The sequence below is a fragment of the Bos javanicus genome, chromosome 28 (assembly GCF_032452875.1).
Source record: "Bos javanicus breed banteng chromosome 28, ARS-OSU_banteng_1.0, whole genome shotgun sequence".
Lineage (NCBI taxonomy): Eukaryota > Metazoa > Chordata > Mammalia > Artiodactyla > Bovidae > Bos > Bos javanicus.
In genome coordinates, this window is record NC_083895.1 from 27752811 (window position 1) to 27770700 (window position 17890).

The window sequence follows — 17890 nt, forward strand, 5'->3', positions numbered from 1 at the left end:
TCAGATGTACTGTGGTATTTCCCATCTCCTGTGAGCTGAGCTGCCCATTGTGGGTTTAGATTGTGTCCAGAATGAGAGGACACGGGCTCTTCCAAGAATAATGTGCGTGATGAGCTTTCCTGCATCCTTTTTGGCTAAGAAATCATTCTTTTTACTATCAGATACTCAGTTGTATTCCAGATGGTTACTGCGACTGGAAGTGTGACTTGCGAGAAGTGAGAGGTTTGCTGTAGTAATTTCCAGACTTCCATGGAAGTCTCCACCACTTAACAAATTATGATCTTCCCACAAAATTTGCACTGAAACATTGTGTGCCATATAAATACAGTTTTTCTATTGATTGCCGGTTCACACAAGGATACTTGTGTTCCCAAGATCAATAAAATCACTCTGGAGTGTAGCAAACTTTTATAGTTGACATGAATATATTTGTCATAACAACATTTGAAGATATTAATAATGATTAACATTATTTCAAACATTTAAATGGTGAAATCTGGCCCAAGGAATATTTAGGCTAAACATCCAACAGAGAAAAGAACTTCTAGGTCTGGATTTTCTGCTGTGTATTCTTTTTTTTTCTCTTTAAAGAGAAAAAATTCTACCTCTGCTTTTGCACTCGAGCACACAATCAAGCTTTTCCTTCCTATAAATTATTTCGGAAGAGTTAGTCCAAGAGCCCAGCTGTACACGGGCCAGCCTCACCTGTGGGCCTGCACTGCGCCTTCTAACAAATTGCTGCCTTTAGCCTCTTCCTGTGGCCGTGTGCGATGAGGACAGATTTTCCCTTTGAGAATCCAGTCTTTGCATCTGTCTGTCAAGCTGAAAATCACCTGGCCTTCAGGGGCTTCCTGAAGGCTGCAAGCTTCCCATTAGCCCGGCCTCTCATACTGAGGGTTAATTTGATGAAGCCTGGAGAGGATCCTTAACTGCTTCCTCTAAATGCTTGTGACAGAGGCAGGACAGTTACAGTCCATGATGCTAAAAGAAATTCACCTGTTCAGAAGCTTAAAACTCAGAGGCGCATTTCCACCCATCTGGACAAAGGGGTGAGTGGAGTGCTCCTTCCTCCCAGGTTCGGGGCCCTTAGGGTCAGCAGGTATAGGAAAGTCCTTTTAATTGCGCTCAGTGGGGTACTATACATTTCAACCTAGAGTCATAACACAAGCCTATTGTGAAGACTTTACGATGACACCTCTTTAGATGGGTTTCCTTTTGTATAATTTGATTGATTGATTGATTTTTTTGGCTGTGCTGAGTCTTCCGAGTGGGCTTTTCTCGAGTTGTGGCGAGCAGGAACTACTCTTATTTGCAGTGCGCGGGCTTCTCATTGTGGCTTCTCTTGTTTTGGAGCGCAGGCTCTAGGGCACTCGAGCTTCAGTGGTGGTAGCACACGAGCTCAGTAGTTGTGGTTCTCGGGCTCTAGAGCCCAGGCCTAAGAGTTGTGGCGCACGGGCTTAGTTGCTCTGCGGCACGTGGAATCTTCCCTGACCAGGTTCGAACTAGAGTCTCCTGCGTTGGCAGAAAGATTCTTTACCACTGAGCCACCAGGGAAGCCCTGTTGGGTACCCTTTTTAAAAGAAAGATAAGTTGCGCAACAATCTGAAGGCAGCAAACCAGATTAGATATCTAATATGGCATTCATTTCAAATGCTCTTGTGTTCCTTTCCCAACAAGCCTGCTCATATTTTTCAACCACGGTGCCTCAATCTTTGATTCAGAAAACGCCATGACTGTGTAAATGAACTGTTGGTAAACACCATATTCCTTGCTTAATAACCTGGAAAAGATGTTGTGAGAATGAATTTGCAGTGATTTAGCGCTTTTCATTATGGAAATGCCATATAAATATTTAACTCTAATGCTTATTTTATTCTAATTTTTTGTTAATCACATTTGCTTGGTTAATATGGCGTATTTATGCCAAGTTTTTATTTTATTGCCATAGATTTTATGAATGATGGCAATTGCATGTGTTGATTTATTTGAAATTAGGTTGATTGTATAGACTCATGCAAAATTGTCTGTTAATTTTAGGGCTTAGTATATATGTCATTGTACCAGCAAATCCCCTCAACACACACACGTACACACACACCTGTACACATACATACAACACATTCATGCACATACAATTCCCCCCACCCCCACATATGATACATTGGCACTTTGCCTCTTTCTCTAGGGAAGGAATTCTTTCTAGGGAAGGAATTTTTTTTACAGGCTCATTCATACTTTTGAAGGCAGACAGATTTGATTTAGCAAAACATTCTTCTAAAATTGAGAAAGAAAAAAAATAATAATAAAACAAAGATGGAAGGAGAAAGCATTCAAGAGTATAAACCAATTCTATGGATTAAAAAAAAAATTATTGACTCCAAAATTTTGATAGTATGTGAAATACTTTTAGGAATATTCTTTTCTTTAAACTTTTTCACATTTATCAAATGATATGTTTGCTAAAGTCAGAGCCATGATTACGTCCTGAGGGATATGTGAAAAACCCCTGGGCCCAACAAACCTCCCTTCCTAGGTCTTGAAGGTATTCCCCTTAGGAGTTCATCTTTTAGGTTAAGTAGTTCCTCACCCCCTGAGTATGAATCAGTTCTTTCTATCCACTTTCCTTTAGGACGTAAGAGACCAAGGGCATCAAGTGAAGAGGAAGGAGATTCTGAAAGGGGTCTCAGCTCTCCTCGGAAATGGCTGCACAGTGAAAGAAACTCGGGTTTTATATTAGGGTTATGTTTTAATAAGGGTTAACTTCTGCTGAACGTGGCTTAAACAAGAGAGTTTCTTTTTCTCTCATACAAAAGAAGTCTATAGAAGACAAGGAGGCTCCACAGTCATAAGAGATTCTGGTTCTTTCTATCTTGTTGCTCTGTAATCCACACTTCTTACTCTTGGACAAAGGTGGCTGCTGAAATTCCAGCCATCGTGTCCTCAGTCTGCCAGTAAAGAGGGAAGAAGAGCACTGTCCTTTCGTTGACGCATACTTCCCAGAAGTACCATGCAACACGACTGCTTGCCTCTCATTGGCCAGATCTTTGTCACATGACCACATTTATCAACAAGGGAGGTTGGAATACTGTCTTCATTCCTGTGATTATGGGCTCAGCAAAAAATCAGAGGTCTACCGCTAAGATGGGGGAGAATTAATGTCCAGGGACAGCTAGAAGACTTTGCCACAGGATCATATATCAGGCCTTTCTAAAACATCTTACATGTCTGTGACCTGAGTACTTTTCAGTTTTCTGGATTTCTTTCCAGTCCCAGACATAAAAATCGCAAATGAGTAAAAGTGATCAAACTCAAAGACCATTTCCAAAGAAAAGCTTTGGAAAGCTCAGACCCCATTCCATGATTGCCTATTAACACTCCCTTAAAATTTCAGCGGAAATTCTAGAATTGGCTGGGAATGCAGCAAGGGACAACAAGAAGGCCCGGATAGCCCCGAGACACATCCTGCTGGCTGTTGCCAATGACGAGGAGCTCAACCAGGTACGTCTGAAGCATTGACACCAGCCACCAAATGGATTTGCCAAACACTACTGCTTGTGGACCCAGCTGGTTAGAAATCCTTCCTGCTATAGTGCCCAGTCACATCTACACTGAAACATTCAGATAGTATAGGATTGAGATTCAAAATAAAATTGTCTCTGGAATAGACTCCATTATATATTTTGAATCTTGCCAGAGCTTCGCTTCCTCTTTAAAAGCAAGCTCTGTGTGTTGCTAGGGGAGGTGTGGTACACACGTGTTCTTCTCTTTACAGGTTCTTCACCCAAACTTTGTTGATGATTTATTCTGACGAGGGCAGAAGTGTCCTTCTTTCTATTATCAAAACTAACCCTTTATACTTTAAAACTGATTCCAAAATCAAGTAAATTCCCACCTTCATCCCCCCCACCGAAGTTGTGTGAGGTAGCGGGTGGATAGTATAAGAACTTTCATTTATATTTATTTTCTGGTCTTATTTTTTCAACCTGTTTGTGGCTAAGAATCAGTTCCTATTTCCAATCCAACATGAACTGATAATTTCCAAAAATAAAAAGTAATTACTAGAAAAATTAAAAGACAAAAATATACAAACTACCAGCTACAATTTTGTTGTTACTAGATCCAATAGATAAACAATAACTCTATCAACTTATTAGACACTTCTTCATGATTTCTGTAGCGCTTTTGCCACAGATGGGTAACTAATAGCTTGTGGACGGGCCCTGGTTGCAGACCACACTTGGAGTAGCACTGCCATAGAATGTGCAAAATGTATTAGTGTGGTCGTTCATGTCGATTAGTTAGAGTAAACAGATATCCATTGGGAGGTGCACGGTCAAACATATTTTACTGATGGAATGCATGATCAAAGGAGTGAGGGAGGTTGTTAACTGAGTCTAGCCCTTGCATTAACCTTTGAACCCCACTTTGTCAAGCTGTGCTCCTACGTCTGAAGCTCTTTATCCTCTGTTATGTCTGGAATTTCCGAGCTCTGGGCAACATCCCTGGTTCCACCCTGTCTACGCTTTCATTTCACTTTGCTTGTTTTGTTTTCCAAACAAAATTGTGGATTGCCTTAGATACCTACAGAGAAAAGCCCTACCGGTGAGACAGGGAAAACCGGTTAAATCGTGTATCATGCAGTTTCTTTGGAAAGCAGAGACCAGATTTAACACTTTCTTTGCCAACACTTAGAATCATTTTAAGTCCAGAACCAACGTGCTCTTTGCTGTCTGAGCTCACGCATCGTCTCTCTTCAGCTGCTAAAAGGAGTGACCATCGCCAGCGGAGGTGTCCTGCCCAGAATCCACCCTGAACTGCTGGCCAAAAAGCGAGGGACAAAGGGCAAGTCAGAGACTATCCTCTCCCCTCCCCCGGAGAAAAGAGGAAGGAAGGCCACGTCAGGAAAGAAGGGGGGAAAGAAATCGAAGGCTGCCAAACCACGCACATCCAAAAAGGTAAGCCTAGTGGTATCTGTGAGCCCCGGACACTCAGAACAGGAGGGAAGTTGAACCATCCAAAGAGGAGGATGTGGCCAGCATCTCCAAAGGACTGGGGACTTGCCTCAGCTTGGTACTGCGGGTGGGTCGGGGGAGGAAATGATAGGAATGTCTGTGAAAAAGAATAAAAGGGGGACTTCTTGGCAGCCCGGTGGTTAAGACTTCACTTTCCACTGTAGGGGGTGTGGGTTCGACCCATCCCTGGCTGGGAAGCTAAGATCCCACATGCCTGGAAGCCAAAAAAACCAAAACATAAAAGCAAAAGCAATACTGTAACAAATTCAATAAAGAATTTAAAAATTAGCTACATCCAAAAAATCTTAAAAAAATAAGTAGAGAGTCTTTGAGACCAGCTCAGATAATCATGCAGGGTCTACTAGAGATTTCCAACCCCCAGACATGGTGGTTTTCACGTTTCCGGACCCCTTCCACTTCCCCCACCAAAATCTTCAGTGAGAGATGCTGGCCTGGAACACTACTTCCCACCTCCCCCATGTGGCATGCTGACACATCTCTAGCCTTCCACAGAGAGTCATCCGAGTTCAGCCACTGGCATTTCAGGTGTTTGGATAACCTGATATGCTAAGTAGCTATAACTCAGAGATACCATTTATGGAGTCATATTTTTCATATGCTGCCCAGTACAGCAACTACTAGCAACATTTGGCTATTTGAATTTAAATTAATTAAAATGAAATAAAACTCAGTTCCTTGGTTGCCCCAGCCACATTTCACATGCTTGACAGTACCGAGCAACATAAAGGTAGAACATTTCCATGAAGGAAGGAAGTTCTGTTGGATAGCACTGCTCTGGGGGTTTCAAATTTTCATTCCTTGGACCTCTGTGATGACTAAAAAGATGACAAAAGAGTTCATTTCTCAGCCGCTGTGCCCCAGGGAGTCCTGGGGAGAAGGGAGATTGAACAGTGTACTGTGAATGACCCCAGCTTCCATAACGTGCAGGTGTTGAAAAGAGCAAGAATAACATACCTGTGTCCAGGTTTGAGTAAGGACTGTGGGTACATAAGAATCCCTTGCTGCTGCTACTGCTAAGTCGCTTCAGTCACATCGGACTCTGTGCGACCCCATAGATGGCAGCCCACCAGGCTCCGCCATCCCTAGGATTCTCTAGGCAAGAACACTGGAGTGGGTTGCCATTTCCTTCTCCAGTGCATGAAAGTGAAAAGTGAAAGTGAAGTCGCTCAGTTGTGTCCGATCTCTTAGCGATCCCATGGACTGCAGCCTACCAGGCTCCTCCGTCCATGGGATTTTCCAGGCAAGAGTACTGGAGTGGGGTGCCATTGCCTTCTCTGAAGAATCCCTTAAATACACTTTATTTTTTGTAGTATCCTTTTTTCCCCATATTGGTATCCCTTGCTTCCTTCCATCAAAAACAGTAGAACCTAACACTTGACCACTTGCTTTTATATCCAACGGGGTGGTTACCAAGGAAAGACTTAAAAGCCACTTTGGGCTTTTTCTGGATGATTTCTCATCTGTCCTTCTGGTTTCTACCAACAGTCCAAACCAAAGGACAGCGATAAAGAAGGGACTTCAAATTCCACCTCTGAAGACGGGCCAGGGGATGGATTCACTATCCTGTCTTCTAAGAGCCTTGTTCTAGGGCAGAAGGTAATAAAGAAGGTTGTAATGTGCTGTCATAAAGCACTACTGCATTTTTATAACCTACTGTTTACAAGCAATGATGCCGCCTTCATCCATTCCTTCCCTGATACAACTTTCACTCTGGTCTTGTATTCATTTCTAAACTAAAAAGCTATGGCAATGTCTGCATTGTGAGGATAAACAAACTCTTTAGTGCTGAGAATTGTTTATGCTGACATTGGTCAGCCAGTGGATCTTTCTGCTCAGTATCTTTCTGCTTCCCATGTCCCAGTTATTCTGGTGCTCACCAAAAAAATCCATAGCTAACTTTCTCAACCAGCCTTTGGGAGGCCTGCTTTACATGGTGTGATGTAATTTATCATAGAAAGAAAATAGAAAGATATGTTCCCGGAATATCCCTGGTGTTAGAAGTGAATTATTTGCCAATAATTCAGTCTGCTTGCCTTTCTAGGCTGTAGAAAGAAAACAAACTGGGTTATACATTTGAACAGTTTTCAGCAGTACAACAGCAGCCCCCGCCAAACATGCAGATAATTCATTCCCACACGCATAAGAGACAATTTATCTACTAAGTCAACTGGGGCTGCAATAAGACATGTGTGGAAAGAGTCAGTTAATCATATCTCAGGTAGCGAATGTTTGCAGCCTGACAGTGGTTGAACCTCTTCTGAAGCCATTGGCAAGAGCATGTTTTGAGAAGCACATCAAAGTGGCGGGTTCCTAATTTATCACTGATGAAAGCAGCGGAGCAAAGAGGTGGAAGTTACATCCGCTCTAGGGGCTGTCTGGTTACGAGATGATTTGCTTTCTCTCACTTAAATAGGGGAGCAAGAAGTTCTTGCTCAGGTGGGGAGATGATGGAGAATGGTTTCCATTCCACTCAGTTCATGCCCCTAGGGCAGCATTTCACAAGTGTGGCTCCAGGGTCCCCAAAAGACAAGGTGGCCATATACAGGCAGGTCAGAATCCCGGAGCCCATCCCTTCTCTCCCGCAGAAGTGGTTGGCTTTGCGTCCCTGTCACCAGAAGTCTGTGCTGCTCTGAAAAGAATGCTGAGACATGAGTAGCTTCTTGCAGGAGCTACTCAGAAACTACCACGTCAAACACCAAGACCCCCCCAGATGAGAAATGAGGGCATAATCTTTAGGGAGAAGAAAAGGAAGGGAGATCCCATTCCTGTTCCTGGAAGAGGAGGCAGATTTGTTGCGTGCTGCTAACCTCAGGGTGAATATCAAATCCACTGAGCTCAAAAGAGCCTACTGAAAACCACACACGTGGAAACTTGAGATGGTTTTTCCACGTAGAGCCGTTTCTGTTGGCAATCAGTGAAAGAATGCACAGATGCGAAGGTTTTCCATAGGACTTATCTCGCCCAACTCTCCATCTTCTCTTCCCAATGCAGCTGTCCTTGACCCAGAGTGACATCAGCCATATTGGCTCCATGAGAGTGGAGGGCATCGTCCACCCAACCACAGCCGAAATTGACCTCAAGGAAGATATAGGTAAGGTTCTGAGACTTCAGGAGAAGTGCCTTAGAATAGCTACTGTTCTGGCAAGTTCTCATGAGGCTGGTCTCTGTCAGCTGGATAGCCTCTGCTTGGCGGACCCTGTCAGTCAAACTCTGCCTTTGTGTTTAACTGAACATCATTAAAGTATTGGGACTTCCCTGGGGCCTCAGACAGTAAAGAATCTGCCTGCAATGCAGGAGACCCAGGTTTGACCCAGGGATCAAAAACTAATTTTTTTAATATGCATATATTTTTGAAATTTTTATTGAAGTGTTATACAAAAACAGATCATTAGTGCACAGCTTGATGAATACAACTGTGTGACCAGCATCGTGATCATGAAACAGAACCTTGCCAGCACCCCACAAGGCCCACTATGATGTCCTCTGTATTTTTTGTTTGTTTGTTTGTTTATGGCTGCGCTGTACAGCATGCAGGATCTTAGTTCCCCCACCAGGGATTGAACCCATGCCTCCTACAGTGGAAGCACAGAGTCTTAGCCATTGGGCCACCAGGGAAGTCCCTACCACTCTCCTGTCTTCTAATAGCATAGAGGGGTCTCATCTGTTTTAGATTTTATAGAAGTCATGCAGTATGTCTCCTTTTGTGTCTGGCTCCTTTAGCTCAGCTTTGTGAAATCCACGCATGCTGTTGAGCATGGTTGTAGTTCATTCATTTTCTATACTGTGCAGTGTTCCGTTGTAGGAATATAACAGTTTGTTGATCCAGTGTACCCCTGGTGGCACTGGGGCTGTTTCCAATGTGGGCTATAATGAGTAGTGTTACTCTAAGTATTGTTGTGCTTGTTTTGGGTAAACCTGTACATATATTTTAAGTGGCAGTATTCAGAACATCACTAGTAAAAAGGAAATTGACATCTGGAACAAGTTAGGCTGTCTGTAAGGCTATACACTGAATTATTTCACCAGTGGATTGCCACCTGTCCCACCAGTGGTACCAGGCTAGGTGGAGGAACCTAGGAAGGTAAGCTTCCAGACACTAGAAATAATAAGATGGCAACTAGATGGTCACCATCTCACCCATTTTTACAAGACAGAAATGAGTAAAGGGTTTTGTTCCTGGGATACAGGACTTGCTCCTGAGGTAGGTGATTTGGGGTGGATACTAGTAGTTCAGCCCTGGATGGCAGCACCAGGGCCCCAGGCTGCCGGGCTCACCTGTGTGTCCCCCTTGGCGTCACAGGCCACTTGCTTTGCTGAAATGGAGATACGATAGCACTGGGTGGGGGAAACACCAAAAACAAACGACAGAAACTAGTATTACAGAGACACAGGGTTTCTCTTGCACATAGAGATGGTGAAAACTCCTCCACTCCTCAAACCCAGCCCAGGCTCTACCAACTGTTCTCAACTCACTGAGTTTGGAAAGCCTGCCCCTAGTGGCCTTAATCTGGAGCTCTGCCTTAAATGTGTCCTAGTGGCTCATGGCACCCCACTCCAGTGTTCTTGCCTGGAAAATCCCATGGATGGAGGAGCCTGGTAGGCTGCAGTCCATGGGGTTGCTAAGAGTTGGACATGACTGAGCAACTTCACTTTCGCTTTTCACTTTCATGCATTGGAGAAGGAAATGGCAACCCACTCCAGTGTTCTTGCCTGGAGAATCCCAGGGACGGGGAGCCTGGTGGGCTGCCGTCTATGGGGTCGCACAGAGTCGGACACGACTGAAGCGACTTAGCAGCAGCAGCAGCATCTTTGAAAGTTTTACCTTCTTTTTCATTTCTATAGTATTTGCATTTTTATATCAGGAAAACAATAAAAATAGCTCTATTTTTTAAGTGGTGGGTGGTAGTAGAACAGAAAAAAACACTAGAACTGGAACAAAAACTCAAGGTCAGATCCCAAACCCAGTGGAGGTTCTGAGTCCTTAATTTTTTAAAAAGATCATTAAGAGTTCATGTCATTGAGACTGCATTATGAACAAATCAACCCCTAAAAAGGTCCTTTGAAGAGTTTGTGTCAATTGGCAACAATATAACTTGTACCACTGACTTACTTTGATAGTACTCATAATGGTATAACTTCTTCTCCCATTTTATGCCTCTCCTGTTTTTTCTTATGCTTCCTTTTTGCTTTCAAGAGGGATCAGTCTTTTATATCTCCAGTATCCTTTTCCTCTACAGTGGAGACTTCTTCTAAATGAAATATCAAGTTAAGAAATACATAAGTTGAACAAAAGAAAACCTTATTTATCTAACCCTAAACCTTAAAGTTATAAATACTTTTGTTTTCTTTGCAGACTTTTTTTTTTTTTTTTGGCCACACCACAGGCCTCGGCAGTGAAAGTACCAAGCCCTAACCATGGGACCACCAAGAAATTCCCTCTTTGCAAACTTCTGAGGCTTCTTTTTTATTGTTGTCTTTCTGGGCCATTTTTAAAATTTCTAATTTGGGAGTGAGGCATTCTGCATCTTCAGAGCAGCTTCTTTGTCTCTTCCCTGTTCTCACTAAAGGGCTGAGACCTGCCTCCATAGCTTCTGCTCCTTGAGCTCTTGTTTCACATTCCACAAAGGCAAACCCCTTTGACTCTCTAGGAGACTTATAGTGTGGTACAGTTACGGAAACAACATTACTGTATTTCGCAAATATTCTTTCAATCCAGCTGTGGTTAACATTTTGGGGAAATAATTCCTATGATACATTAGAAGCAATAGTAAGTGAAATAAAATATTAAATAATTCTTTTGAAAAAAAGTTTACTAGAATCTAAGTACTGTTGGATAGAAGCACAGGGACCCCTGCCACCGGTGATCAATGGCAACCAGGATTTAATTTTTTTAATTTTTTAAAGTTTATTTATTTATTTAGTTAGTTAGTTTGGCTGTTCTAGGTCTTTGTTGCTGCATGAGAGCTTTCTCTAGTTGCAGAGAGTGGCGGCTACTCTCTGGCTGGGGCACACGGAGTTCTCATTGCAGTGGCTCTCATTACAGAGCACAGGTTCTAGACGCACGGGCTTCAGTGGTTGCAGCTCACCAGCTCTAGAGCACTGGCTCAGTAGTCGTGGCTCATGGGTTTAGTTGTCACGCAGCATGTGGGATCTTCCCGGACCAGGGATTGAACCCTTGTCCCCTGCCTTGGCAGGCAGATTCTTAAGTGCTGGGCCACCAGGGAAGCCCGGTAACCGGGATGTAATTGCAAAAGTTGATTCCTAATTTCTAAGCACTTTTTTAAGACCTAGTAAAACTGTCAACCAGTGTAAATTAATGGCTTTGAAAAGGGCAACCACAATGGCTTTCCGCTATTGTCCTTCACAGGTAAGGCCTTGGAAAAGGCTGGGGGCAAGGAGTTCTTGGAAACAGTAAAGGAGCTTCGCAAGTCCCAGGGCCCTTTGGAAGTAGCTGAAGGTAAGTGTGGAACTGGGTCACGTCCCCAACCACCTTCCCCTCTAGCAGCAGGACATTGTTCACACACATTCAGTTCACAGAGCAAAACAGGCAGCAACCAATCAGGAAGGTGTTTTAGCATCTCTCAGATAACTTGAGCAGGCCCACATGGATCATTTCTTACACCATGGGGACTATAAAGTGTCTGGATACGGCCCATTTTGCATCATCAGCTTACCCAAAAATGGTCTAGAACGGTTGGGTAACTTTCTGTGTGTGTGGAAAATGCATGACAGAGTTTACCACTGTGACCTTTAAACCTGTACAGTGCGGTGGCGTTAAGAATACTCAGTGCTGCTTCTCTGTCACCACTGCCTAGTTCCCAGAACTTTTTATCACCGTCTGTACAAAGTCCACATGGATTGAGTAGTCACGTCCCTCCCCCAGCCCCTGACAACCACCAGTCTGCTTTCTCTTTCTATAGATTTGCCTCTTCTGGATATTTTATATAAATTGAATTGTATAATATGTGATCTTTTGTGTCTGGCTTCTTTCACTTAAAATGTTTGGAGGCTTATCCATACTGTAACTTGTATCAGTGCTTCATTCCTTTTTAGGGCTGAATACTATTTCATTTGTTTATCCATTCATCACTTGGGTCATTTCCACCTTTGACTTCTGTGAATAGAGTTCCTCTGAACACCTGTGCACAGGTTTTTGTTTGTTTGAACACTTACTTTCAAAGGTAACTTTTTGACAAGTGGGTCTGACTTCAGATCCGTGTTCACACCTACCTCCAGGGACATCTAGTTGGTACCAAGTGCTGCCCTGGGGCAGGGGTGCCAAGGACAAAGAAATCCCACTCCTGTCCTCCAGCACTGGACAGTCGAGAAGGAGAGACAGACACATAAGTGGGGCACAGAGAGGGAGCCATACACTCTGCTTGGGGAGATGGGGAAGTACATGTGAGGATGTGAGATCTACGCGGGGGCAAGGACATTGTGGGCAGTAGGGACACAGTGTGTGAGAAGGCAAGGTCAGGAGCCAGCAGGGAGGAGATGAACAGCAGCCAGAGATGGGCCTGTCCCGTGGGCTGTGCTAATGGTCTGGATTTGACTCTATATAGACTAAGAGAGGTGCTTTTCAAAATAGAAGCTGGGGAATGTCACGATCAGATCTGATTGCGAGAAAAGTTATAGGGCTACTGATCAAGAAAGAACACGTGTCCTCACTTTACAGCTGCACATACCACTCATCATACGATGATAGATAGAATTTCCTTTTTAAAATTTTAAGACATTGGACTTCCCTGGTAGGCCAGTGGCTAAGAATCTGCCTCCAGTGCAAGAGGCATGGGTTCAGTCCCTGGTCCGGGAGGATCCCACATGCCGTGGAGCAACTAAGCCCTTGTGCTACAACTGCTGAGCCTAGGCACTGCAGCAAGAGAAGCCACTGCGATGAGAAGCACGTGTGCCACAATGGAGAGTAGCCCTTGCTCACCACAGCTAGAGAAAGCCCTCGCACAGCAATGAAGACCCAGCACAGCCGAAAATAAGTAAAAATTAAAAAAAAACTTTACGACAGAAGCATGCTGACATAAAACATAAGCATCCATGTAGACAGAGATAGGAGAGCTGCAAGCAGCCACAGTGAGGGATGTGGGAGCTGGGCTGCAGTTCTGGTAACATGCAGAGAAATCAGGAGGTCACCTGATGGAACTAGAGTCACCTCACACTTGGAAGGGACGCGAGCCAGGCTCCCTGCTGAGAGAAAGGGCTGGATGAAACTCCCAGCCCTTACAGGAAGCCAAGGTTCTGACTGACTCCTTGGGCTCTGGCTCGGGTGAAATCCATTTTCTAGAGAAGCAGAAGGGTGCAGAGAGCCCCTCACCCAAGCCCAGGGCCACGTCACCCATCAGCTGAGTGCCTGCGTCTACCCCATCCCTTGTATAACCCAGAGACAGAGCCCTGAGTCATCCGTGATAGAGAGGATCCTAACGGGGGGTCTTGGGGAAACACCGGCAAACTGCCTGATAGGGTGGGAAGGAGAGAAAAACAGCTTCTCTACACAAAGCGAGAGCCTCCAACATGCTTCCAAACAGTTCCAGAGTAGGAAATAGGAGGCAGAGAAGCAGTATGTAAAAAGATGAAGGGACTTCCCTAGCAGTCCAGTGATTAAGACTCCACACTTCCACTGCAAGGCCACAGGTTCAATCTCTGGTCAGGGAACTAGGATCTTGTATCACGGGCCAAAAAGTTTAGAAAATTAGTAATAATAATTAATAAAAAGATGAAGAGTTAAAACTACTATGTGTGAAATAAACTACAAGGATATATTGTACAGCACAGGGAATACAGCCAGTATTTTATGATAACGTTAAATGGAGTATAATCTATAAAAATTCTAAAGGACTATGTTGTACATCTGAAACTAGTATGTGATAAATCAACTACACCTCAATTTAAAAGAAAAAAGATCTTGACTGAGAATTTTCCAGAATGAAACCCTTGAATCCTCAGGTTGAAAACATTATTGAGTATATTTAAAACATCAAAATAAATCCAAAACCTGGCCTATCGTGGTGGCATTTCCAAAAATCAAGAGAAACCTGCAAAGCAGCCTACGGAAAGGCAGGGCATTTGTAAAGATGGTTCTCCTGCCAGCAGATTTGTCAGCAACAAAGATGCTTGGGGACAGAAGTGTCTTCAAAGCATCAAGGGGGAAGACTGCACTAAGAAGTTCACATGTTGTTTGTTATTATTCAACAGGGAGGGTAAAAGGTGTGGAGTTTCAGATAGCAAAACTTGAGAGTCAGAGGTCCGCAGACTCTTGCTGAAAGGACTACAGAAGCCTCAGAAGCCTCACAGGGAGAAACAGAAATGAATCCAGAAGGATTGAGAGGGCTGCAGGAAACAAGCATGAGCTAAGAAAGCAGATACATCTGTTAGGTCCAAGTATTCATGGCCCCGGGGCCAAACAGCAGTTATCTCCCTGGGAAGAAGGGTTTTGTGTGGGTGCATCTGGAAAAGGGGAAATAGTTCATCAGGGTGTAAATTAGACCATATTTCATTCAGTTTCAAAACACCATCATTTGAAAGATATGTCCTTATTGTAAGAAAGAATACATTTCCAACATGGAGTGTCCAGTAAGAGACCCCACCCAAAGCCTGGACACCTTCAGTTTAACAGAAAGCAAAACATGGACCCACCATGCAGAAAGGGCAGCCAGTACCTGTCTTGACCTTGGCATTGGGTAGACCAATGGGGAAAAGCCTCACTAGGGAACTTGAACCACACGCTGGTACTCCTGTGGATTTCCACTGTGACCCCAAAACCTCAATTGGGAAGGCTAGTGGGACGTGACCTGGGTATGGTAGAGTCCTCAGATGACACAGAAGCAAATACAACTTCCCTGTGGAAGAACTCATCTCGGTCCAAGCCCACAGCGATTCTAAGTGCGTCCAGATTCCAGGCGGGAAGCTGGATGGGAGAGGGGTGGGACATGGTGGTGAAAGTGAAGCAGATGGGCCTGGAGTGAGGCAGGTCAGAGGAGACTGACAGGTGGTGCCAGAGACAGAGAAAGGGGAACTGGCTTTGGGCGTGAGCAATGACTCTGATGGGCACCTGTTGGACCTGGGGCTCCAGCAAGACCACTGGTAAGCAGCTGATGAAAACTGAGGACAAAAATGGTTTGTAGGAGCCAGGGCCAAGTGGCAGCAGAGAGAACAATAGGCCTGGGTGGACAGGAGAAGGAGGGGCTGCTGCAGGGAACTGAGGCAGGAGAGAAAGCACAGGGCCATGGAGACCAAGGATCAGCTGCAGCCGCAGCCTCCCAGCAGGACTAGGGCCACCCTGCCGTCCACTTGATGATGGTGACTCTGAAAAGGTGTTGGGCTCCCCTGAAGGAAGGTTCCAGAGGCTCCTTGCAGCCACTCTGCCATCTGAGAGCATGGTCCCCACCAAGTGAAGGTGACTCACCAGAGGACATCACATCACATAAAGAGAATTAGTAGATGTTTCTACCAAATATCAGGGTTCCAAGACCCAAGATCACTTGACCTTCACCTTGGCACCTCTAGAGAACACTAAATCGTTACAACTACAAGCGGGGGTTTCCATTTCCAGGTGCCATGAAAATGCTTTGTTTTAGGCTGACCTGCTACCATGGACTTCCTTCAAAATCTAGAGTAGTGACTTCCCTGACGGTCCCCACTGCAGGGAGCCTGGGTTCAATCCCTGTCGAGGAACTAAGATCCCACATGCCATGTAGCATGGACCAAAAACATGAAAGAAAGAAACAACAAAAACTAGTGTAAATAGAGAGTTTCAGAGGGGATGAGAAGGCATGCCATTTTTTCTTGATTAACTTAACACATTTCTTGTTTCACTTAACACTCCCATTAGGGGTACATTTCTCTTATTTAAAATTACTTTTAATGTTAAAAAGAGTATCATTCAGCTGGTAACATGATCATATTTTAAACATATATAAAATAAATCAACCTGGTTTGTAAGGAGCTGAAATCTCCCCAGCGTATAAGAACAGTGAGGCCCTCAGGGAAGTTGCCCCAAGCAGGCAGTGCCAGTCCCCACGATACTGGGTTCCCTTGAACCACAAGGCCAGTGGGAACATTCTGCTTCTGGTGTACAAATGTACGTGGTCGGAGAGTCAACCAGTCATGCCCGCTGCTGCCTCAGTATTTACATCAACTGATTCCCTAACTCACTCATTCACTAATCAGACACTTGGCACCAGCCTGGGCACTGGGAAGGCAGGGCGTTCACAGCTATAGCCGACAGGCGGGGGACGCCCCTTGCATGTGTCGCCACCCACCCTGGTCTGTGCAAGTATAGCCTCTTCAGCACTGTGGATGGACATCACTAGAAAACACAGCTCGTGTACTGGGTGGGCATCATACATTCCAAATAAGTGTTTTAAACCAACCCCACATGCTGCTCTGGAATGTGACAGACATATATTTGTTAGAAACGCTGCTGTAGCAGCGTGACCTGCTCGAAGTCCCCTGTCTCCCAGAGCCTGGCCACTGCAGGAGGGTGGGGGACCTTTGCTAAATTTGGTTCCTTGAGTGGCACAGAGCCCCAGCTCCACAAGGTGGGTGGCTTAGAGGCAAGCAGCAGGTGGCTGCAGCCACCAACACCCCCAAGGGGCCAGAGAGTGGCCAGTGGATCAGACCCAACCGCTCCTTTGGAGATCAGTGGCCACAAGGACTTACCTAGAACTCCTCACTATCAGCTCTGGCACTGACAGCAGAGGTTTGGGGGAGTAAAAAATAAAAATAGGGAGTATGAACTGAAATTATGAGACCAAGCAGGCGTAATCTAACTTCACAACCTGTTGTGAACACCTGCTTGCTGCAGGCTCTTTAGGTATACAAGGACGATCAAAAGACAGTCCCTGTCCAAGGAGGTGTACAACATAGAGTGGTTCTCAATTTATGGAGGGTCCTCAAATCACCAAGCACAAGGCCTGCATCAGACAGGATCTCAGATGGGGAGGGAAGAGAGGGCTTGTCAATTTTTAAAAAGCCATTGTATTAGTTTCCTATCACTAGAAACTATTACAGACCCGCACAAATTAGCGCAAACTTGGTAGACTCAAACAACACAAACGCATTGTCTTAGCGCTCTGGACATCAGAAGGCCGCAATGAGTCTTAAGAAACTAAAATCAAGGTGCTGGCAGGGCTGGTTCCTTCTTAAAGCAGCTGTTCCTTGCCTGTTCCAGCTTCTGTTTGTGCTAAGTTATTTCAGTCATGTCTGACTCCTTATGACTCTATGGACTGCAGCCCGCCAGGCTCCTCTGTCCATGGGATTCTCCAGGCAAGAATACTGGAGTGGGTTGCCGTGCCCTCCTCCAGGGGATCTTCCCAACTTAGGGATCGAACCCACGTCTCCTGCATTGGCAGGCAGATTCTCTACCACTGCACACATACTACCTGGGAAGCCCCATACCTTTGATTAGGAGGCCAGAAGGCAGACCATGTGAACATCTGTGGCATGCTGTCACATCTGTTTTCACTGTTTACCCGAAACTTGTGCCAACTGTCAAAAGCAATTCTGACACGGCTCTTCCTCTCCTAAGGAGGACACAGGAGATTCAGCCTAACCCCCGGCTTAAGGGGAAGACATAAGAAATAACCTGCAGCATTTCTCTCTCATGTCCCAGCTGCCGTCAGCCAGTCGAGCGGACTTGCAGCCAAATTTGTCATCCACTGTCACATCCCTCAGTGGGGCTCTGACAAATGTGAAGAACAGCTTGAAGAGACCATCAAAAATTGCCTCTCGGCAGCAGAGGACAAGAAGCTGAAGTCGGTGGCATTCCCGCCCTTCCCCAGCGGCAGGTAAGATGTTCTCTTCTGGGCGGGCGGCAGGGATGCTGGGTCAGTTCATCCAGCCTTCTC

At 45.0% G+C, this 17890-nt stretch overlaps 1 protein-coding gene across 1 annotated transcript in view; it reads left to right on the forward strand.

Moving 5' to 3' along the window:
• LOC133240433 (core histone macro-H2A.2) overlaps nt 1-17890 on the forward strand; it is a 52933-nt gene that overhangs the window by 32758 nt on the left and 2285 nt on the right. Inside the window, exons 3-8 of the mRNA XM_061405214.1 lie at nt 3392-3498; nt 4758-4955; nt 6519-6629; nt 8025-8124; nt 11401-11490; nt 17656-17830. Coding sequence (XP_061261198.1) covers nt 3392-3498; nt 4758-4955; nt 6519-6629; nt 8025-8124; nt 11401-11490; nt 17656-17830 — 781 coding nt within the window. The remainder of the gene's footprint in view (nt 1-3391; nt 3499-4757; nt 4956-6518; nt 6630-8024; nt 8125-11400; nt 11491-17655; nt 17831-17890) is intronic.